This window comes from Salvia splendens, chromosome 5 (assembly GCF_004379255.2).
Source record: "Salvia splendens isolate huo1 chromosome 5, SspV2, whole genome shotgun sequence".
In the NCBI taxonomy this organism is placed as follows: Eukaryota; Viridiplantae; Streptophyta; class Magnoliopsida; order Lamiales; family Lamiaceae; genus Salvia; species Salvia splendens.
In genome coordinates, this window is record NC_056036.1 from 1129570 (window position 1) to 1153352 (window position 23783).

The 23783-nt window shown below is 35.2% G+C and overlaps 3 protein-coding genes and 7 non-coding genes across 12 annotated transcripts; 8 read left to right on the plus strand and 2 right to left on the minus strand.

Annotated features, from left to right (window-relative positions):
- Positions 1-1198: 1198 nt before the first annotated feature.
- LOC121803344 (stellacyanin-like) lies at positions 1199-2957 on the minus strand. 2 transcript variants are annotated; one of them, XM_042203024.1, is made up of 3 exons: positions 2738-2957; positions 1821-2085; positions 1199-1505 (listed from the first exon to the last, which is right to left on the minus strand). In XM_042203024.1, exons 1-3 carry the CDS (start codon positions 2901-2903, stop codon positions 1415-1417), a joined length of 522 nt encoding a protein of 173 aa, XP_042058958.1. In that variant the 5' UTR covers positions 2904-2957; the 3' UTR covers positions 1199-1414. The 2 variants fall into 2 exon arrangements, with proteins under 2 accessions (XP_042058958.1, XP_042058957.1); XM_042203023.1 differs by lacking the exon at positions 1199-1505 and having other exon boundaries at positions 1629-2085.
- A 757-nt stretch (positions 2958-3714) lies between these two features.
- Positions 3715-3833, plus strand: LOC121806081. Its single transcript, XR_006051616.1, has one exon. It is a non-coding gene; the product is annotated as a U5 spliceosomal RNA (small nuclear RNA).
- A 482-nt stretch (positions 3834-4315) lies between these two features.
- LOC121806033 lies at positions 4316-4476 on the plus strand. The gene has a single exon (XR_006051573.1). It is a non-coding gene; the product is annotated as a U1 spliceosomal RNA (small nuclear RNA).
- A 6136-nt stretch (positions 4477-10612) lies between these two features.
- Positions 10613-10774, plus strand: LOC121806067. Its single transcript, XR_006051604.1, has one exon. It is a non-coding gene; the product is annotated as a U1 spliceosomal RNA (small nuclear RNA).
- Positions 10775-12260: 1486 nt separating this feature from the next.
- LOC121806055 lies at positions 12261-12421 on the plus strand. The gene has a single exon (XR_006051593.1). It is a non-coding gene; the product is annotated as a U1 spliceosomal RNA (small nuclear RNA).
- Positions 12422-14724: 2303 nt separating this feature from the next.
- LOC121806074 lies at positions 14725-14921 on the plus strand. The gene has a single exon (XR_006051611.1). It is a non-coding gene; the product is annotated as a U2 spliceosomal RNA (small nuclear RNA).
- A 575-nt stretch (positions 14922-15496) lies between these two features.
- On the plus strand, positions 15497-15655 carry LOC121806071. Its single transcript, XR_006051608.1, has one exon. It is a non-coding gene; the product is annotated as a U1 spliceosomal RNA (small nuclear RNA).
- A 402-nt stretch (positions 15656-16057) lies between these two features.
- On the plus strand, positions 16058-16178 carry LOC121806080. Its single transcript, XR_006051615.1, has one exon. It is a non-coding gene; the product is annotated as a U5 spliceosomal RNA (small nuclear RNA).
- A 1679-nt stretch (positions 16179-17857) lies between these two features.
- Positions 17858-21749, minus strand: LOC121802570 (TOM1-like protein 4). 2 transcript variants are annotated; one of them, XM_042202259.1, is made up of 10 exons: positions 21548-21749; positions 20841-20983; positions 20398-20476; positions 20184-20282; positions 20003-20107; positions 19474-19619; positions 19299-19380; positions 19134-19210; positions 18857-19048; positions 17858-18538 (listed from the first exon to the last, which is right to left on the minus strand). In XM_042202259.1, the coding sequence occupies exons 2-10, from the start codon at positions 20945-20947 to the stop codon at positions 18010-18012; spliced, it is 1416 nt and encodes a 471-aa protein (XP_042058193.1). In that variant the 5' UTR covers positions 20948-20983; positions 21548-21749; the 3' UTR covers positions 17858-18009. The 2 variants fall into 2 exon arrangements, with proteins under 2 accessions (XP_042058193.1, XP_042058192.1); XM_042202258.1 differs by having other exon boundaries at positions 21437-21749.
- Positions 21750-22978: 1229 nt separating this feature from the next.
- LOC121802575 (probable calcium-binding protein CML44) lies at positions 22979-23446 on the plus strand. Its single transcript, XM_042202264.1, has one exon. The coding sequence runs from the start codon at positions 22979-22981 to the stop codon at positions 23444-23446; it is 468 nt and encodes a 155-aa protein (XP_042058198.1).
- Positions 23447-23783: the final 337 nt, after the last annotated feature.

Here is a 23783-nt window from a genome sequence, read left to right on the forward strand (position 1 = left end):
AAGATTTATTAAAAAAAAGTACACAATTTAAATAATATAAAAAAATTACATAACAAGATCCTAAAATAAAAATAAATAAAATCTTATTTTTTTCAAATTATCATATAAGAATTAATATTATGCCACATGATAGACTCTAATTAATTGGGCGACGGACTCAGGCTTTCTTATGCTCCCTCCGTTTCATAGTAGGCATTTCTTTCCGGCATGAAGATTAAGAAAAAAGTGTGTAATGTATTAAATAAAAAGATAAGAGGAAAAAGTAGTGAGAATAAAGTAACAAAACAAGGAAAAGTAAAAGTGAGAAAATATGTTACTTTTTACTAAAAAAAGAAAATGATTCTACTACTATGGAATGTAAAAAATGGAAAAAATGACTTTACTTCTATGGAACGGAGGAGGAAGAAATTGTCAATCCCTTCTACATCATAAACACTATTTTACATCAAAATATGTCCTAATTGAGGATTCTTGGATTGAAACAAAGAGCAAATATGGATGGAGTGATATCTTGTTTCAGTGTGAGCCATTTGATACATGAATAATAAAATTAGTATTGCTTTGATACTTTTGATCGCACAGTGATATTAAATGATTCATTACCAATGTATATAACCATATGAAATAGAGATATTGTCGTCGAGCTTAGTAACGTGAATTTGTAACCCAAGTGGGGGCCTCGAAATGGTTGAATATTGGGCCGAACTATGTGGTTGGGCTTTGAAATGCCGATTCCCATTCTCATTCTCATTCTCATTCTCATTCTCATTCCATGGTCCTATGCTAAGGCGACAACATGATTCCTACAGTTTCCATTATTCTTGGTGTAATTTACATTTTCAATGTATGGCTAAGTTTTCTTCTTTGCTTCGAAAAATTTGTAGGGTACAATGATGTACTCTATTGCTTCTTGTTCGATGATCTAAGAGATCGAATATTTAAACATGATTGATGTTGTTAGAGAACCAAGCTACCTATATATCCTCACACACTCGTTTCTGTGATTTCCAACATGAAATTGTATAAAAAGAATATTTTTTTTATCAAATTATGTCCTAATTGAGTTTGAGGCTATTGAATAGCAATCTATTTTGTTTCGGTGTGAATTTCATTTAATATACATGAATAATTAAATTATTGTTGATATAATACCTATGATCCCATTCCCACATCGACATTTGATGAATTATATCCAAAGTATATAATAGGTTCAAATAGTGATACTGTTGCCGAGCTCAGCAACGTGAGCTTGTAACCCAAGTGGGGGCTATAGAGTGGTTGAATGTTGGGCCCAACTAAATGTGGCTGGGCTTTGAAATGCTGATTCTGACCTGCCCGTTCCAAGCTGGGAGTTGGGCCATGGGCCTTGTGCGAAGGCATGGACTTCTTGGTCCGTAGAGTGGTGGGTACTGCGTCAGGCTGGCTTCACAGAGCAGCGAATACTTCCCGCTCTCGGCAGTGGAAGGATAACGGGTCGGTGTGTTTCGAGTCCATTACAGCCATATCTGTGGGCCCATTAAGACAACCATTTTTTAGTTTTTTCTAGTTAGTGTGGCTTTTGAAGCAATGACTAAATAGATTATGGTTGTGTTGTGAAAATAGAAGCTACTAATATTAAAGCGGTCTAAATGGGTTAGTAAGGAGAAGCGTGATACAACTCAAATAAATGAGATATGAAGGGTGACAACAAACACATTCAAAACTCAAAAACCTTGAATTTTATGAGATGAATAGAGGCAAAAGATGAAAGGACAAGAGCTTCTACGCTAGCAGGGTTAACAAAAGAAACTGAATTCGAAGGTTCGTCGCTCTTGGATGACCTGGGCGGTAGGGATCCACCTGGCTGCGCCGATGGTGCTCCAACGGGCCCGGGCACGGTCTGGTTCTCGACAACGTGGACGTGGAGTTTCATCCCGCCGAGGCAATGTAGCCTGTTGCCACAGATGAAGTAGCGCTCGCCTGGGCTGGTCAAGGCGAATGTTGTGTTCCCATTGCTACTCGATTGTAGCACGTTGGTCGTGTTGCACCCCTGGTAGTTCCCCTCGGTCACCTCACTGACCGAGTGGTACTGTGAGTACTGGAACACTGCATCATTGTGTTCCACAATTAATTTATTATTATAAGTATAAAGTATTAAGATTATATACTCACTCCGTCCTTTCATAGTTGAGTCACTTTTCCATTTCGGAAAGTTCCTTCATAGTTGAGTCATTTCCACATATGGTTAACTTTTTTCTCTTTCTTACTTTATTCTCTCTACTTTATTCACTTTTTACTTTATTCTCTCTACCTTTTCCTTTCTCTTACTTTTTTATCTATTTATTTAACACACTCAACATTCATTTCTAAAACTCTGTGCCGAAAAGTTTCGCTTCAACTATGAAGAAACAAAGGGAGTAATAAACTTTAATTAACATATTGAAATTTAAGATAAAAATAAAGTAATTGAAAACTTCAATTGCATAACAAATTTAGAACACACTTTAATCATTACTAGTATATTGTTATTTACACACTTTTAAGAAGTATACTCTTCATCTATTTTTCCTACTATTTTCATATTTCTTATTTTTTATTTAGAACTTCAAATTAAATTGATTTACTTTTTAATATTTTTAAATTTTCATTAATTAGAAAATTACATATTTAAATTTTAAATGAAATAAACGAAAAATTACATAATCAAATGATTTAAAGGGAAGATAGAGAGAAAAAAAAGAAGATAGAAGTTACATACATAAAGTATCGCCGGTAGAGAAAGTCTTGTCGTTCGACCACGAGTCGATGTTGGTGCTGATATCCCAGCCGGAGCTGTCGCCGACGGTGTAAACAGTTGCCGAACATCTCAAGCAATGGAGCAAGAGAATTGCGGCAGTGATTAGAAGAAGCAAATTATTTCCCATTTTTCAATATAGGGAAGGAAGCTTGAGGGTGGTAATGATTATAAAGGATTTAATTCATTCATTAGATTACCTAACCTGTATATATTAAAAATAGAATCAAGATTTTACCTCTGATATAACATACCAAAGATTTGGTTTCTACCAATAAATTGAAGGAAAAATAATAAAGTAAAAAAGCAAGTTTGTTGGTAGGTAGGCAGGAAGTTGAACTCCTTTCCACCCAAACTAAACTTTTTATATTGACTTATTTAAGTTATTTAAGTAAATCTTAGAATAAATTTACAGACTTGATATGCTTTCCATCACCTAATATGATTAAACAAAAACAGTCATTTTACTAAAAAGTGTACTATATTAGTAGTTTATTTTATAATAATAATAATAATAATGGTGGTTTTCACAATTTTGATAGTATATAATACAAATCAAAATAGAGGGAGGCTGATAAAAGTGTAAGTTTGAGTAAATGGATGAAACAATATAGCTTGTTCTTAAATTTAAATTGAAAATAATAATATAATTTAACTCAGTAAACAATACTTTCGTAATTCCTATGCCAAAATAGAAGTACCCCACTTAGCCCGGGAGGGACGGAAGGAGTAGTTGTTATAAATTACCAATTGAGATAACAGGCAGTGAACCACCATTGCTGCACTTGTAAGTCTTAATTTAGGAAAACAAACTTAACTCGAAGTTGTATAATATGAGCCCTACTTGTGCATGTGAGAAGGAATCCCACATCGTTGCAACAACAAAATAATACAAAGGCAGCCTCTATAAATACTGAAATTCCCAAGGTTATAAATCATGCAGCTGCGCGTTGAGCACACAGCGAACTATTCTTTCGCCTTTTACTAAAGAATACCGTGTGCTCGTTGCTATTCAAGCAGCGTACTCATCTTTTTGGAGGGTTATTTCATTATTGAAAATATCCCACTAATTCAAGTTTATTTTATAATTTCTTTTGTTACACTTGCAAAAAATAATAATATTCTAAAATGTACCATGTAGAATTATTTTGTTGTGTTCGACGAGAATGAATCCCGTATTATAGAAATTGCCAAACAATGTTAAGGCGCCATTTTAAATGCTAAAATTCTCAATCTGATAAATGACTCAGTTGTGAGTAGTGTGTACAACGGACTATTCTTTCGTCTTTTATTAAATAATATCGTGTGTGTGTCGCTATTCAAGCACCCTTTTTTTTAAAAAAAACCAATAATTCTATTTTAATTTCGTAACTATTCGTATTAGAGTAATAAAGAAGGAGCCAAACTGGTATGTTGCGAATGCTCTACAATCCTCGCCATATGACCAAGTGCTAGGAGAAAACATATATATCCCACATCGAAAGCTTAATAGTTCAAGAATTGGAATAGCAAACATAAAGGAAAGAAAAAAATTGTGAAAACATACTTACCTGGGCAGGGTCAATGGGTGATCCATAAGACCCATGGCCTAGTTTGGTGACCTCCATTGCACTTTGGAGGGGCTTTCAACTAAGGTCGGCCCAAGTGGTCGAGCCTGTGCCATAATTTGTGTTAGTGGGGCCCTGCGTTCGCGCGGCCCCTATCCATTTTTAGTCTAATTCTTACATTGTTTTTTAGAATATCAATATTAATTCTCTTATCCTCTATATTTACACTATAAAACACAAGCTCAGTGAAAGGTGTGATTACACAAGAGCAACATCTTTCTGATTACAACGGCTGCAGTTCCAGTCGTCGAACCTCTTTGGCTGATAATTAAAAATCTTGTCATCAACGTCGGAATTCTGAAAAAAACACAACCCTGCAGCAATTTGTAAAAGAACTCAATAAAAAATCCGAGCGAGGTTGGGGCATTGTTGCAGGTGCCGGAAGACCACTTTGATGCCACTTCCGGGTAGAAGAACGTGGCCATCGAGCTAAAAGAGCTGAGATAACAAAGATGTGAGGTGTAAGAAAAAATCAAGATATAGAAGAGAAGATGATATGCAAAAACCAACACTAGCCAGAATCCCACATCGAAGAGAGACCAAACAAGATTTGCTAGAGTGTAAATAAATAGAGGAATTTGCGATAAAACAAAACATGCAGCTGCGCTATGAGCACATAGCGAACTATTCTTTCGCCTTTTACTAAAGAACTAGTATCACGCCCGTGCGATACACGGGTCATTTTAATTTCTCCGTATTTATTTTATTATGTATAAACAAAAAAATATTCGACATCCTCTTATTTTGGATTATACTTTTTCAATCACATTAACCTCACATAGCCACAAGAGTGTGTTTAAATGCTAACTGTTCTTAAAAATGTCAATACAATCACATTAAAATTTCGACACATATTTGTGTTGACATTTTAATAAACAGTCTTGACATTTAAATATCAGACTTAAAATTAAAAAGCATTTTAATTATGTGAAAATACGAATTAACTGTTGAGTTATAACTGCACGAGCAAGTTTACTTTGCAATAATTTAATATTGCACTGGTGAGACACTTCCTAGTCGAGATTCATTTCATTTCAATATAGTGACCCTATACACTAAAAACCCAAACTTTGAAACCTAAATCCTAAACCCTTAACTTTAAAATATATTCATCATGACCAACAAATGAGCCAAATATTAATAAAATTCTCCTCCGCCCCAGTTCAGTTTTACTTTGTTGATCACTTATTCTATTTTTGGGTTTTAGATATGTATTCGATATATACTTTATTGTTTAATGAAAGAAAACAAAAAATTATTGACATATATATGCAATGGGGCATGATTGACATGTGCAAAACCAAGTTAAAATATCATTTGTTTAAACTCATTCAATAAATTTATTAATAAAGAAAATTATGTTTAATATAAATATTGTATAGAATATTTTTGATTTTTTATATTTCACAACAAATTGGATTAAATTAGTGAATTCAATTATAACAATGGTGGGACATTTAAACTCAAAATATGATTTTGATATATGTTAAATTTTAGTATTCATATTAAAAAAATATTATTTTTTAGTATTTTAAAAATTTATTCAAATCAAAGGAAGATCCTGCCTTGTTAATATTCTTGAGAATTTTGTATGCATGTTTATAATGATAGATTGAAATTAAAGTCTAGGGGGAAAAATTGAATCTTTATTTCATTACACTTGTAAATTTATTTGGAGATTTTGTTTATAAGACCAATTATTACTACTATTGGTCTAAATAGCAAAAAATAATCAATAAGTAACTTCATTTTATCATTAACCACGATTATGGGATAAATTCTGAATATATGTAATCAAAATAATCCATAAATATATATTAAAAGATACCTAAAGATCAACATCATCGTCAACAACAAAAATAATATGATACTTGATAACATGCTAACCAAAATATAAAATTGAATAGTGTGATGGACGAATTACCGATGACAAAAAATAATGAACAATCAAGAAACCAATTAGTAAATGAACAAATCAAGAAACCAATTATTATTACTATTGGTCTAAACACTAAAACAATAATTAATAGGAAATACCTTTATTTGACCTTTCCATAACCATTAGCAACAATTTTGTGACGAGACCTCGAATATATATCATCAAAATAATCTATAAAATAAAAATACCAAAAATTCAAACTATAAGTCTAGTTGTGGAAAACCATCTTTCCATGATACTCGTGTAACGACTAATGCTCTCGGATAAACGCGTTGTTCACGTAGACGACTTCCTCCGAGTGTGTAAAAGCATCTCAAAACTTTTAAGCACTAACGAACTTGATAGAGCTTGAGTAATACAGTGCTCTTAAAATGTATAGGGCATAAGAAAGAGAGGGAGAAAGGTTTGGTATGTAATCGGCCTACAATTCTATTCTTTTTATATAGATAAAATAAAGATGTGAAAAGTCATAAAATTAAAACATCATAAATCATTAAATTATAGTGATAGAGGTCAGAAGAGATAGAAAGTCAAAGGCCAAAAACGGTCATTTCATTCCTTCTATAAATGCAACCGTTTCTGTTCCTGTATAATTTAAACTGGTTTTTCTAGTACGTATCATACATTTCGTAATTTAATAGATTAAATATTCTAGTAACAGGGGCATTGACAATATTTATATTTATAGTCTATACAAATTGCCAGATAAGATGATGTAGTGTAAATTAATTAACATAATCAGTTTGATCTAAATTATAATATTTAAATTTAAAATGGCATTTCCTAAATACCCCACAATCTCCTTATACTCCACAATGGCATTTTTGTTGGCATACGTTTTATTACTGTAATTAGTTTTGGATCAACAAATTATTTGCTTAATAAAATAATTGATCATAACTGTTATGTCTCTTGAAACTCTTAACATTGTCTATAACTTTTCCACTTCCACTCCCGTAAATTATTAATTTATTATAACAACAATAAAAACCTTACACATTGTAATTTCATTTAAATATTTATAATGACACATTATAATCACAAACAAAAATAATAAATTTATAATTTGGACTAATTACTTAAAATTGAATAAAATTTAAAAATAATAGATATGTAAATACAATTTAAATATATAATCCAAAACATAAAATTAAACAACTTTAAAAATCTACCAAACCTATACACATATTTAAGTATATAAAGTTGCATTATTTGTAAAATTAATCAAAGCTTCTAATAACCACTTTCTTATCTCTTAACACAATAACAATCACAGTTCTATATTAGTATTAATGGACAACCTAAACACTCAGATAAAAATAAAAAAATTAATACTACTACACAACAATAATCATTAATATTAATATGAAAGAATTACAAGTACCATCAACCATATAAATATCAATTTAAATTTTCAAACAGTCACACATCATCTCTAATGTTTTGGTAAAAAAAGATATATTGCTTCAATAATTGTGCATGAAAATTATATCCAAGACCAAGCCGAAACTTATAACCCTAAGCCGAAACTTATTAATTTATTATAACAACAATAAAAACCTTACACATTATAATTTCATTTAAATATTTATAATGACACATTATAATCCCAAACAAAAAAAATAATTTTATAATTTGAACTAATTACTTAAAATTGAATAAAATTTAAAAATAATAAATATGTAAATACAATTTAAATATATAATCCAAAACATAAAATTAAACAACTTTAAAAATCTACCAAACCTATACACATATTTAAGTATATAAAGTTGCATTATTTGTAAAATTAATCAAAGCTTCTAATAACCACTTTCTTATCTCTTAACACAATAACAATCACAGTTCTATATTAGTATTAATGGACAACCTAAACACTCAGATAAAAATAAAAAAATTAATACTACTACACAACAATAATCATTAATATTAATATGAAAGAATCACAAGTACCATCAACCATATAAATATCAATTTAAATTTTCAAACAGTCACACATCCTCTCTAATGTTTTGATAAAAAAAAATATATTGCTTCAATAATTGTGCATGAAAATTATATCCAAGACCAAGCCGAAACTTATAACCCTAAGCACAAACCTAAAATAGTTACAAATTAAATAAATAAAAGAAATTGTGACCATGTATAAAGACATTGTCAATCTTCTTCTTCACTCATTCGTTCATTTCTTCTACAATCTACGGTTGTCGCAACCTATGCCTCAGCCCATTTCTTCTACAATCTACGGCTGCCGCAACCTATGCCTCAGCCCATTTCTTCCTCACCATCGACAAATTGACGATTCAACATCAAATTTCATTATCTCAAAAGACACATTATTTTAATTTGTATATTTATAGTTGAAATGAAAGCTAATATCAATTCTAAAAGATAAACTACAAATCTTATACTTACATAAACAATTGCATTCAACACCATAACTGCCGAAGTGTGTTATAGTTCCTGCAATTACATAAACAGTGAGAGTTAAATCAAAACTATTCAATCACGCTTATAGAAAACGTAGGATAAAGTTTCATCGGAAGATGAAACCGCCGAATAAAGTTTGTAAGAAAAGTGACCAGTGCAATAGAGATAGAGAATAAGATAGTGAGTGAGTGAGTGAAATAATCGCTACCATGTGTCATATATTTATAGTCCAACAAAAAGAATTAAATACTTATTCTTAAACCTTTCATTTGCCGATAATATTTAAAGACATTTTAACTTCTCTAAGTATAATTAATCAATAACGGTTTCTATGCATATAAATTTGTACGTTACTAATTAGAGTGAATATAACCTTGTATTCAATTGATATAGTCTGAATCAATTTATTTGATGCTTTGTTGGTGCTATATGAAATTATAATGAAGAAAACGTGCACATAACTTACAAATGTTGTAATCCTTCATTAAATCTATTGAAATATAACATTAATCTACATATGTATACATCATGAATTGTATTAAAGAATAGTAACTGTCATATTATTATTGCTGCAAAACTTTATGCATAATTGGTAGTAAATGTTACGGTTTTAATTACAAATGATTAGTGTAAATATTTAAATTAGTTTCATCTTATAAATATTTCAGAATGAGGACAGAACTTATAAATATTTCAAAATAATGCCAAAACTTAATTACATTCATTCTGCATCTATACATATAAATCATTTGAATCGATATTTTTTTTGTCAAAGTGGTCGTTTATAAATGCCACATTATAAATTAATTGCATAACTTTAATACATACACATGATTCAAACAAATTAATTGGGTGGTAAATTGCACTAATTATTTAATCTCAATAATGACTATATATTAAGAATAAATATTGTGAATAGAATAAAGTTAATTCATACTCATTAATTTTAATTTTTTACGTTTCAAATTACGACTATATATTAAGAATAAATATTGTGAATAGAATAAAGTTAATTCATGCTCATTATAACTGCCACATTATAAATTAATAATTGTATAACTTTAATTCATACACATGATTCAAAAAAGTTAATTGGGTGGTAGTGGTGGTAAATTGCACTAATTATTTAATCTCAATAATGAATTGGTAATGGTAATTAATATGTTTTAGTGATACAAGGGTGTCTAATGATTTTAATCTCCCGCACCATATTGTTTAGCCAAAATAATTTTAAGAAATGCCTAAAAATAGTGACAGTTACGAAAATTAAATGGGTTAAAAATGAAAGGCCATTTAATAATTTTTCTTAATTGCATTTACATCCTTTACATAAAATAGCTATTCAAAACGTCCCAAAACTCAACTTTTATATATCATTTAATAATTTTTCTTAATTGCATTTACATCCTTTACATAAAATAGCTATTCAAAACGTCCAAAAACTCAACTTTTATATATGTATAGATACCGTGTGTTCGTAGCAATTCAAGCAGCATATGCCTCTTTTTGGAAGGTTTTTCCTCATTTGGAAAAACCTATCACTTCATAATATTAAACTTTTTACATATTGCCGTGTTATATATTTATCACCAGCCATGAAAATATCAACATTTTTGTTTTGACAAATCTTCAAACTTTACACAAAATAGTAATCAATCATCTCTATCTAGGTCCTATTTCTCACATTGTTACAGTGATATTTTTAAACATGAATTCTCAAATCCTCCATGTAAAAACAAGAAGGCTTGGACTAAAAATGAAGCATTGAATCCACATAAAGACAACAAAATTATCCCATATCGAAAGGCTAGTAGTTGAAGTATTATAGCACATGCATAAATCAAAGAAAGAAATTAAAGAAACATACTTACCTAGACGGGGTCAATGGGCGATCCATAAGACCCATGGCCTAGTTTGGCTAACCTCCATTGCACTTTGGTGGGGCGCCCGACTAAGGTCAGCCCAAGTGGTCGACCCTGCGTCATAATTTATGTTAGTGGGGGCTTGCGTTCGCGCGGCCCCTATCCATTTCAAGTTTAATTTCATTCTCTTTATATTTTTTAACAATATATTTGCTCAACAAACTACAATTAGAGAAGAGAAAATGCTAACAATATCCAAGAACTATTCAATCATCTTTTTGGCGGCTTTTTTCGCCTTTTATTAAAGAATACCGTGCGATTGTGATGTGAATCCGGGTATTCACAATCATATGATATAACGACACCGAGGGCCATGGGTTGATTGGGGTCCGAGAAGAAGATGGAGACATGGCAAGGAGTCAATCCGGATTTGGAGGTCTAATTCAAACCAGAATTAGCCTTTGAAGATAAAGTCTAAATCCTCTCCTAAGACAACCATTGTCTTCATCGTCGAAATAGCTTCGCGTGAGTATCTTGCACTCCTCAATCGGATCCAGGATGAGGAAGCTATGGTCGTTTTAAGAAAGCCGCGCAACGCAAAACGGAACGCGCGAGCGGCCGATTTTGCAAGGGGAAAACGCCCGACTGGGCATTTTGACAGTTTTTGGTCGCGAACTCTACAGAGTTCGCCCGACCGGCGTTTTGCATGAGGAAAAACACCCAACCGGGTTTTTTGTGCGACTTGCGTTTTTGGACTCTTTTTGTGTATTTTATTTAGCACTTTTTTTCTCTTGTATAAATACCCATGTCTAGGGTTTTTGTGAGGAGACTTTGAATTATATTGTAAGAACAAAGACTTCATTTGTGAGCACCCATCTTCATTTTTGAAGATTTATCAAAATCTCTTGTGGTTGCATTCTAATCTATTGTTGAGCTTAGGTTGAATGTTAAGGTATGCTTTACTAGTTCTTGTGTTGCTAATTTTGTGGAGCCATTAGGTTTTTGTTTGTAAAAGTAGCTATTGGGTTTTCTTTCTTGAACTTTAATCTAAATTATAACACTTATCATCTTCTTCTTCTTTTTCATCTTTTTATTGTCATATTTCTTGTTTGGGTTATTGGATATTATTGCAAGAACAAATCCGGGCAACGTATGTTTCTTAAATCCTTAAGATTCACATTAGCTTGTCACTATTTAAGTAGCATACTCATCTTTTTGGAGGATTTTTTTCTTAATTGGAAAAACCTAACAATTCATGTCTAATTTCATTTTACTTATATTATAGTTATAAAAATAAATCCCACTAGTCTTAGTTTAATTACATTCTAATCATGGCTCCAAACCATGTCATAAGTATGTTGCAAACTATTCTTTTGCAATATTATACCCTTGAACCAGTAATTCAATTCTGGAGTGTTTTCTCATTATTGGATAAACTCCAATAATTCAATTTTAGTTTCATATTATTTGTATTATGTTGTAGAAGTATTTTAAGATGGACTCAAGTCTTCTTTAAGCTAAGGTTGAAATTTTGCGGCGTTGCATTTCAAAATTTAACATTACATATATTATATATCCCACGTCGAGAGCCTAATAGTTCAAGCATTGAAATAGCACATAGATAAAGGAAAGAAAGAAATAGATGAAACATACTTACCTGGACGGGGTCAATGGGCGATCCATAAGACCCATGGCCTAGTTAGGCGACCTCCATTGCACTTCGGAGGGGCGCCTGACTAAGGTCGGCCCAAGTGGTCGAGCCTGCGTCATAATTTGTGTCAGTGGGGGCCTGCGTTCGCGCGGCCCCTATCCATAGCATAATATATAAACTTGTAGATTATAAACTTGTTTATTCAAATAATAAGATACAGCTCTTATGATGTAAGCAAAGAAGCGGCAAATTTTGTATTAGGACAAATGCAATAGTATGCTTTTGTTATTTAGAGCATCCACAATAGGAAGTGGAGAAGCAATAGCTCAGCCACAAACTCCTTTGCCACATCATCAGGACAAGTAAGTGGACAAACAATAGCTCAGTCATAGCCTAGCCACATCATCATCACTAAAAACAAATAATTAACAATTACACAAAATACGGAATTAAATTTATGACACGTATACGGGAAAATTCAATAATAATATTAAAATTTTAAAAAGTACATTAATTAAAAAAATCCATTAAAAATTACATTACTTTTAAAAAAATCATAATCCACGCACGAGCCCCCAGCCTCCGCCTCACTCCTCGGCGTCGTCGCAGTCGTCGTCGTTGTCGCCGCTATCCGGGAACCCCAAATCTGCGGCATCTGAGCCCGCGTCAGAGCCCCCGACCTGTGCCGCGGCGGGATTCAAATCCTCTCGCATACTCACGAGCACCGCGTGAAAAAAAACTCTTCTCCTCGGGGTCAGTTGCATTCTTCCATTTATCTATGACCTTGATCATCTGAGCCCGCGCTTGTTGATGCGCCAAGAAGACGAGGTCGGTTGTCGAGCTGCCAACAGGGGGGATGCCGACTAGACCTCCTGGGACCTCTGGCGAGCCCGTTGCGCCCGCCTTTGACCAACCGGGCGAGTGCGGCGAGTAAACGCGGGAGGGGACAGGGTCTCCTGAGCATCTTCAGGGAGGTCGTGGGAACCGCCGTTGCTGCCTCCGGCGTAATCACCGGAATAGTTCAGGCGTTGCTTCTTCGGTCAGCTAGCATCGACACCTGCCCGAAACTTCTCGGAGTCCATTAGCACCTCATAGTAGTTCCAGTAGGTGAACTCCTTGTAAAGCCCAGGCAAGGGGAACTCTTTCTCCGCCATCCTCCTGCAGTCCTCGTCAGTTTGGCCACTGTACTTCATTCGGAGGGCGTTGGTGTACAAGCCCGAAAATCGGGAGACCCCAGACCAGATTCGATCCCAGCCCTTCCGACACTCCTCTCCGCTGCGTGGCCTCCCCACCGGGCAAAATGCCTTGTAGGCTGCTGCTATTTTAGCCCACAAGTTGAGGATCCTTTGATTGTTCGAGGCGAAGGGGTCATCGCAGACACTCACCCACGCCTTGGACAGCGAGACGTTCTCCGCGTCCGTCCACTTCCTCCGTGGCTGGCTGTCGTCACCAGCCGGCTGCGATGACTCGACGACCACCCCTTTCCCCTTCTTCTTCTTGGGCGCGCCCCGACCCCGCCCTACTCCCCCCGTTTGAACGGAAGTGCCTGCATCCCCGAGATCTATTCCCAAGTCCTCTAAGGAGAAGGTCTCAAACCCTGTGAAATGCGTCTCCGCTGGGGTCGATGTGTGCGAAGAAGCGGTACCAAAATCAAAACTGGGGCGATAGACGTTGTCTTCTCCCCCCCGGCGTCCCCTGCATCCCCGGCCTCTCCGGCGTCCCCTGCATCCCGGGTACCCCTGCGTCATCTGCATCCCGGGTGCCCACCCCGGCATCATCGGACCCCCCTGCATCCCCTGCCATCCCGGCGTACCACCCCCGGGTGCCATCCCGGGCATCATCTGCTGCCAAGGGTAGTAGTACCCGGGCATCGGACCCCATCCACCTCCCACGGGTACCGTGGGAGTTTGAGACCCGCTCGTCCCCGGAGTAGGCTCGTTGTTGTGCTCCATTTCGCGTTGTTGATCTTGTACAAAAATTAAGATAGAGAGAGTACTCGTTAAAACAAGTGGTGTGAATGAGAATGTCGTGCAAATCGCATATATAGTGTTTCGAAAAAAAACCGCTCGCCGATCGGGAGGTTGCAATAGCGGCCAGCGCACGGCGAGCGCTCGGGAATCGGCATGCGCTCGCCGTTTTTCTCGCCGATTTGGGGCTCGCCGGCTGCAATAGTTCGGCGAGCGGACCGACGAGCGCAAAAAATCGGCGAGCCGATGCGCTCGCCGCTATTGGAGATGCTCTTAGGTGACCATATCAATAACAATCTTTGCTTAAAGTTAAAGACTACACAATGGTTTCTTAGTCCTATCTCTCATACTTTCACAATGTAATTCTTGAATATGAATTCTCAAATCCTCCATGTACAACAAGAGGGCTTGAACTATTATACCACATCTGATATGAGTATAAAGTGGTCTTCGGAAATCGAGTTTAAAAGAAGAGGCACGTTTGTTTAAAAATTTATACCTTTCTCAGCCTTTTAGCTAAGATCAAGTGTAGTATCTATTTTTCTTAGTTTAGTATTTGATACGTGAGCTATTAGCTCACACGATATTATATTTATTTTTTGAGGGTAGGGCTATCTTGGTAGCTTGCTACTAGGGTCTTCAAGTATTGTCGCCCATGCATTGCACTATTGCACGGGCCTGACACAACCCATCAATTCTAGTCTTATTTTATTTTCTTTTCAATCACTTTTGGATTGCATTGCATTGCATTACATTGGCCTATCACCACCTTACCTAATTCTTAACCTTTGTAATTTGCATGATCTTTTATAATAATAATAATAATAATAATAATAATAATTCAAGGATTTCATTTAAAGTACAAGAGCACCCAGTGCATGCGGAAAACTCAATATGCCAATTCAATTCATCATAATCCCAAAAGTCAGCAAACACATAAATTACATCATTCCCCTCCTTTGTTTTTCTTTTTTTCTTTTGATAGGCAAATTGGATTTTCTTGAGGTTTTGTCTCTCGTTTGTAAAATGAAGTCTACTTTAAAGTCAAGGTTCAAATTTAAAGAGTTACGTTGCGAATGCTCTAAAATTCTTGCCACAAGATCTAATGACGTTAATAAAGTGAAATCTAATGTTAGTGAAAAAGGTAAAAAATGAAAGTAGTCGTCATAAAGATTAAAGAAAACATATAATATATCCCACATCGAAAGCCTAATAGCTGAAGTATGGAATAGCACATTGATAAATGATAGAAAGAAATAGAAGAAACATACTTACCTGGACGGGGTCAATGGCGATCCATAAGACCCATGGCCTAGTTAGGCGACCTCCATTGCACTTTGGAGGGGCGCCTGACTAAGGTCGGCCAAGTGGTTGAGTCTGCGTCATAATTTGTGTCAGTGGGGGCCTGCGTTCGCGCGGCCCCTATCCATTTAAGTCAAATTTCATTATCTGTTGTTTTCTTATAACAATACATGCTCAACTGGCAAATTGGAAGAAAAAACTCATAATTAGAGCATAGAAAATGCTAACATCCAAGAACCATGCATAAACAGCACAATCTTACATCGTTTTTTTTATATCATATAATGTGGTTTCTCAAATCCTCCAGCTTTTGACTAAAAACCACAAGCCTAATCACAGAGGAGATTAGCCCATCAATTCTAGTTCCATTTTGTTATTTTCCAGAACAAAGTTGATAATAAAGAAGGTGAGATATAGTTTTTGGATCAATTTTGTAAGTGTTACAAATCCCACATCGTACAATCAACAAAACAATACTAATGCAGTCTTTGTAAAATATAGAATTTCCCAATGTATTTGACCCAGACAGCTGCGCGTTGAGCACATAGCGGACTATTCTTTCGCCTTTTACTAAAGAATACCGTGTGCTTGTCGCAATTTAAGCAGCATACTAATCTTTTTGGAGGGTTTTTCTATATTAGAAAAGCTCCACTAATTCAAGTTTAATATTAATTTGGTATAGTAATAATGATAAATCTCTATAATCCTACTTTAATTTCTCATAATTTTTGCCTATGATTTTTTTTAATCTTCACAAATTGATACACAATCATACCAAATCATATTATCACCAAGTATATAGCGAACCAACTATTCTTTCACTTTTTTATTAATAAGTGTTTTAAAACTTTTTATGCACAAGTTTGATTTCATAATCAGTCTAAATTTTTTTGGCACATTCTCCAAAAACTACACAGTTTTAAAAACAATTTGTGTGGAGTGTATCTACTAAAGTCTTAGCTCATATTCAAGATTGAATCTCGTGTCACAATATTTTACATCCGAGATTCTCTAGAAAATGAGTCGATCTACTTATACAATAAGCCAACTGAATTTATGTCAAGTATTAGTACAAAATAATTTATGTCCAAGCTTTTCATGTTTGTCCCATATTGATATCATAATCTTAATTATTCCAATATATAAATTAGTCAACTACATATGCATATTGCCGAGCCTTTTAACAATGGCTTATAACCTATGTGTGGCCATTAAGTGGGTTGGATGTTGGCCCAAAACAATTGGCTGGGCCCTTGTGGCGCTAATTCTGGGCCATCCGTTCCAAGCAATGAGTTGGGCCAAGATATCCTATGTGCTTTGCTAGCCCACTAAAGTTAGATGTCTTGGCCCAATTAGACAACCAATTTTGTCGATACTATTTTGAACTCTTATCAACTTGATGCTATTCTAAGAGCATCCGCAATGGCGGACGTCGCCGGAACTCCGCGGATACCTCACGTCTATATATACGGCTCGTTGCAAACTCTATATATACGCTTTTTTTTAAAACTCTAACGCATGTATTATCGTCGAAAATGAAGGCCTAAAACAAAAACATATCATACCAGCGAGACCCCTGTTCGGCTAACGGCAAACTATACAGATTCAATGCATAACATGTAACTTTGTTTGAATCGTTTTTTGGTTCGGGATGTTTTTATTTGGTGAACTATGTATTTATTTTTAAAATTTAAATATGTATGCTTTTTCAAAAAAATAAAATGGTTGCATTTTTCCCGTATTCGTGTCGAAATTTTAATTCCGTAATTGTTAATTTGTGAATTTTTATTATTGTTGATGTCCGCCGAGATGTCCTTGGGGATGTCCGCTATTGTGCAGTGGTATGTCTTTATGACGGGGCAGTGCAGTTGGATGTCCTTATGACATGGCATGATATGCTTTTTGGTGTCCGTCGGGACATCCGTCCCCATTGCGGATACTCTAATATTACTCATAATGCTGGATTTTGGTGGTCAAAATGGCTTGAAAGTTGTTTCATGAAACACTATTTTTCCTTTTTTTATTCAAAATTTGAATTTATTACTACTAGAAATGTATAGATAAGAACTTAATAGTACATTCAAATTCATTGTAAAAATATAATTTTACCCCATTAAAGTAAATAAATCAGGTAATATAGTCCTAAAAAGTCCTCCATCTATATCATGTTTTGTGATATTTTTCTTTCACACAAAAAATGAGAAGTGGTACTTGGTAACTTTAAGTGATGAGAGAACAAATGTGAAATTTGAGAAAATAGAATTAATTAGGAGACAATTATTGAGCCTTGTGATGTCTAGGGAAATAAAAAATAAATACAAATCACTTACCTCAGAAAGGAATGATAAATTGATACTTAGAGAGGAGATATTTACATTACACCAACAAACATATTCACCAGTTTTTCCAAGATCCCACAAATATCCATTTCAAGAGTTCTAATAACAGAGGAACAAAGAACATACAACAATTTCAAAATCACAATGACCTATTTGGTCTAGGTGATGATGACTTGGCTTTAGCAAATTCAACCAAGTCTCTAAAAAGCGCGTCATCGGCTTTTTCCTGCTCGGTGGCAGCAGCCGGTGGTGATCTGAGCGACAGATTCTTGGCCGGCCCAACCAGGCCGTCCAAGGAGGAACCCGAAGACTGGCTACTTGCCCCGCCATTCGTTTGCTTTTGCTTGAAAAACTGCTGCCTCTGGTTATACCTGATTGGTGGAGGAGGCAGACGGGTACCTGCAGGAGGCGGCAACGCATCCGCAGATTCGATCGTTGCATCTGCTCCGCTGAGTGGTGGTGGTGGCGGTGGTGGATAGATGACATCGTCATCAGAAGATGATGACGAATGCGTTGGACTTGGCGGAGGGAAGGAGTTTCGGCTGCTTGAGTGAGGCGGAACATCACTACTCGTGGAACCTAATGCTCTGGACGAACGATCTGTCTCATAGACGTCGTCACTGAGATCGGTCTTTTGTGCTAGCCCTTTCAATGCATCCCTCGATGATCTGCAAATTTTAACAACACATTTGCTAAATTTCCTTGTATTGTAGGCTATAGAAGGCACGAAACAGATAAACGGCTGAAAAACATTTCTACGAGTTTTAATGCAAAATTGATAATATCGGAGATAGAGAAAAAAGTGGTTGGGGAATTGTTAGTGGAAAATGGAGGTTATCTCTTTAGAAATAAACTTACCAAAAATGAAATTAGGCTAATTTTTATGGACAGACAAAAAATGGAAAAACAGGACTATTGGTTTCGGACGGATGTAGAATAAACATCGAAAAAGTGGTCCGCGTTATGTAAAAGAATTTATTTTACACCTGCGCGTCAGCTGAGAAAAATCATCTTCCGATTCTTCATCTTCGTGATCCACGTTCATAAGAGGCGCAACTGGAGCTTCTGTTTTCGCCACTTGAACTGGAGTTCCATGAGCAATAATATCATCGTGGCGACGAAGAACTCGCTGCAAACTGTCATTCAACGCTAATCCTCTACATAGAAGGTTCTCGTCTCTGCAGAAGGTGGGAAAATATGTGATACACCATAAAAATGAGCCAACATATACAGAGAACGAAGAATAAACTAGTATACACATACGTAGTCTCGTTCACAAGAACTGTGACACGTTTTTGGTATGAACGGCACTGATCGAGCAAGTCAACAATGATCTCGTCCTTCACACCCAATGGCAAGAAGAAATTGATTTAGTATAGTAACAAACACGTGAGAATCGATTTCAATAAAGGGACAACGTAATTCAACCTGAGAATTATTTGGATCCAAGGCGGTCAGCATTTCCATAAGAACGTCAGTGAGTCCCTCAGCGGTTTGAATCTCCTCCGGGCTGAATGACGGACACCAAAAAGACGAAAACTCATGTTGAATTCAAAGACATCTCAAGCACACAAAATGCGAAAACAAAACATTACACATGTACCTGAGTCCAGAGGCATCAGATTCCAATGTTGCTTCAATGTCTGCATCCTCGTACGGGAAAGTAGTCTCAGCTATGGTATGTGTTTGGGGTGGATCGAACAATGTTAAACTAGTTTCCTCTCGAGGTGGAAATTCAACACCATCAGACTGCATATTTTGAAAATAAACATATAACTCCATGAATTATGGTTCCTTACTAAAGATTAAAGAAGGAAAAATCATGAGATAACTTGTTCCCACGAGTTTGCAAGTAAAGACACCATGCCACCTAACTAGTCCCTCACTTCTCTTATACATCCGATTAACTTAATTAGCATGTTCAAATTTGGCAATTATCAGCTCCGCAGCTTGACTTAAGTCGGACATCAACATTAAACAGAAACGGGGAATATAAAAGAGCTCATTCATTTCCTCATTAAGCATATTTCTAACTTACATTTCGTTATATTGTAAAACAAAACGTCCTCAAAATAACACGGTACAGCTCTGGAGTAAGATATGCAAAGTAAAAACCAGGAGATTTTAGTCACCTTCAGTTCATTGTAAGCAGCAGAATATTCAGGAAATATTCCGCCTAAAGCTTCTTGCCAAGTATCAATCAACACAAGTATCTTCTCCCTCACATTCAAATCGGGCTGAAAGACACATTACAAACAAATGAAAAGATGCATACAAGAAAATTTCCGAGTAAAAGAGGTGCAACAGCAATACCTTCTTTAGAACAATTTTGACCATCTCACTTAGAATATCCCGCTCAACAATCAGCTGAAATATAAGCTCCCCGCAGTTTTTGCTCAGCGTATCGAGCACCTAAATTGTAAGTATTAGATGGAAACATTTTTCAGCTACATTCACTTAATTGTCTTTAAGTACACGTGTATGGTCTACATCGTTCAGAGCCCAGAAAAAGGCAAGGAATACTTACAAACAGTGCAAGGAGCTGAGTTTTAGGGCTTTTACTCCGTAACTTTTTCTTGATTATCTTTAGTGCATCCTTTGCCTGCCTGATATTTTCAATTCAGATATGAGATTGCACGCAGAAATTCACCTCGTCCACAACAATGTGAAACCAATGCACTATTACAGTCGAATATGATATCTAAAGCAGAATCTCCAAACACAAAGAGCCAGTTTTCTTGTTTAGTTTCAGTCGAATATGAGTACTTGATGTCACATTCTTATAACCTATCACTGGTTCTTTAACAGATTGCAACTAAAGTTTCTAAAGCAGATATTCAATTCTATACAAAGGAAAAGCATTAGCCACTGCCCACTTGACATCTCATACTAAGCACATTTTATCTAAAGAAATCACTCTCACGCGAGAACGGATTGCTTGTAGAGTCAAAGTAAATGAAGTAGTAATACCTAGGATCCGTGTTTATCATGTCACAAAGCTCGATGTTTATTGCCCAATCTGGACCATCCAGCTTGCCACTGGTGGCCTTCTCGACAACAGCTGCCGCGTTAGGCATATTTTTTGTGCACTGCAGCCGCTACCTTCCCCCTTCCTAAAAACAAACAAATCAAACCATCAATTCACTGACACGAAGCAACCAAATGATACAGACCAAACACGAGAGCTAATCACAAAAAAAACTAGCCTTTCTGATCAATAAACCCCACATCGGTTGCCTAGTTACCTTACAAAACCGATGTGACACATTAGAGTTCGTAACACAAAACCAGATTCAACACATACAATCAGAACCTTGACAATCAATAGAAGACATAACTAACCATCTCAAATCAACAAAATCTACAGCCAACATCAAAGATTATATGTATACAGTATATATAAACAGCAAAATCAACGTTCATAACGAAATAATTCAACATCATAGCAAGAATTCACACACACACACACACACACAACACTGAAAATACAAAGTCAGCCCGATCACTCACTTCAGCTGCAGCTCAAGAAGTTAGAAACACATGAGAAATCGAGTGCAAAAACTAACCAAAAATCTAGTCTAGTTCGCGAATACAAGACAGCATCCTAGAAAAAGGGGCCCACTGAAATCGGAACTCAGATACCAAGTCAAAATTGAAATGAAACCAGCCAACAAAACCTCAAAGATCATTTTTTTTCAAGAACACGAAGCGACCCAGTTGGAATATGAGAGCATGAGATCGGGAATCATGGGAATCGAATCGGGAGCGAGAGAGAGTTCAGAGAAGCAAAGAAAGGTGCGATCTTTTGTAGAATGTCGGTCAGGTCCTTTGTCTAGTTCAAGAGAGTGAGAGAAGGGCGTGTTTGGTAAGAAAGAATAACAGAAATCTTACATTAGGTGATCTAACACATTAAACATATTTATCCAATAATAAATAAATTACTAATAATAACGGAAAACTATGGTGTTTCTCTTCTACTCTGAATATCCAATTAAAAAATCACAACTTACTTTTGCTTTTTAGTGGACTATATAAAAAATTATTCAACACCAAATAAAATACCTTTTAGGTAACCCATTTCCACTTATAATACATGTTCTAAATACTTTTTTCAATATTCTCTTTTTACACTTTTACGTGTAGTTTGCATCTTATTGCAAATTTCGAATAATAGTATAAATTTATCGACTATGCACATGGCAACGCAAAGATAATGCTGGGAATTCAAACAATATCGTTGAATTACTGAGTGAAATTACATGCTTTACTTAGTCCAATTTCCCCTACATTTGTATATAAATAATTAATGTCCAAATCACCACTAATATTGAACCATAGGCACTTGAATTTGTCCAAACATAATTAAGTAAACGACAAAATTTTGTGGTCCATTGACTTGATGAAATTATTTACTTAGTCTACTTGAATTTGAGTTGACCACCAATGCCATAATGCGAATTTCATTGGATAGAAAATAAAATTTGTTCTTGCTCCAATCAATTCGTAACGACATATATTAAATCATATTTGCATGAACTTATTGTAGTCAATTAATATATTAGTAGTATTTTTTAATCTTTCGGAAAACGTTTTTTATAATCACAATTAATCACAAAACGTAAATGAAATATGCACATGAATGATCAAACTCAGTTCAATCAATACAATATCTATCCATACGATGTTAAGGCAAATATATCATTGTATAACTTTTGAATACAATTTATAAAAAGAAAATAATTATGTAGACAAAAGTAGCAAACCATAATCTTAATAATAATACGACCTGAATTGAGCCTAAATATCTTGTACGGGTTTTATTAACAATAAAAATTAAGTTGGACCTGAATATGCAATATACAAAAGCTCAAATTTGTGCCTAATTATATATTTTATGGAAATCTAAAACCATCACTTTTTGGCTCCAATGCTCCAGCCCGAAATAACTTAACATAAATATGAAATTTGAAACATTAATTTATCAGTTAGTAAAAGTTGTACCATTAATAAAAGAAGTTACAAAATTTGAAACATTAATTAAATGATACTATTATTGCAATAAGAACTCCAAAACCCTAAAAAAGAACTCTTATATGAGTATTTTCATTATGTCACCATTAAGCATTCTCGATCTCGACATAATCTTCAAGAACTTGGACAAGAACAACAATGGCCGAATCACCATCGCCGAACTGCAGAATCTTCTCCACCGGGTCGGAATCCAGACAACCTCGGAGGTGCTCGAGAAGCTCGTGGGCCGAAGCAATCTCGACTACGTCGATTTCTTGTTCTTCTACGAAGCGATCGCGGATCCCAGAGACGCAGACGACGAGGAGGATCTGCGGAAGGCCTTTGAGGTTTTCGACGTCGATGGGGACGGGTTTATATCTTGTGAGGAGCTGAAGATGGTGCTGACGAAGATGGGGTTGTGGGAGAAGAAGAGTGGGGAGGATTGTAGAGATATGATCCATGTGTATGACAAGAATCTTGATGGACTTCTTGACTTCGACGAGTTTAAGGATATGATGATGATGAATTACAATGTAGAAAATAAGAGAGTCAATGATGTTAATTAACTTAACAATAGGCTTTGATAATTTACATTGTTTTCTATTCATAATTTGATTCTACTTGAGTTCTTTTATGATTCTCGTTATGATTTCATCTAGATTCGTTAATGTTCGATACCATCATTTGTTCATTTCTATGTCCATGACTTTTTGAATTTCTTTCAAAAATTTAGGCTCATATAAAAGTGCTTCTTTAGTTCGTTAAGGATTTTTTTTATTTTTAATCTGAAATTTGCCAAAAATTAAATTCAAACCAAAATCCGAAAAAATATTAACTAAATTTTAAATTCTGATTTAGTTAGCATCATATATTTGTAGCAATAGTACTACTTAATTCATTTAT

Bases quoted from the DNA above. Each gene is read 5' to 3' on its own strand.
- LOC121803344 (XM_042203023.1), bottom strand. From the start codon at position 2,903: ATGGGAAATAATTTGCTTCTTCTAATCACTGCCGCAATTCTCTTGCTC. The intron at 2,086-2,737 runs GTATGTAACTTC...ACAATGATGCAG, and splicing joins CTCTACCGGCGATACTTTAT to TGTTCCAGTACTCACAGTAC.
- LOC121802570 (XM_042202259.1), bottom strand. From the start codon at position 20,947: ATGCCTAACGCGGCAGCTGTTGTCGAGAAGGCCACCAGTGGCAAGCTG. The intron at 20,477-20,840 runs GTATTACTACTT...TGAAAATATCAG, and splicing joins ATGATAAACACGGATCCTAG to GCAGGCAAAGGATGCACTAA. The intron at 18,539-18,856 runs GTGTAAAATAAA...TAAAATTTGCAG, and splicing joins TTTTCTCAGCTGACGCGCAG to ATCATCGAGGGATGCATTGA.
- LOC121802575 (XM_042202264.1), top strand. From the start codon at position 22,979: ATGTCACCATTAAGCATTCTCGATCTCGACATAATCTTCAAGAACTTG.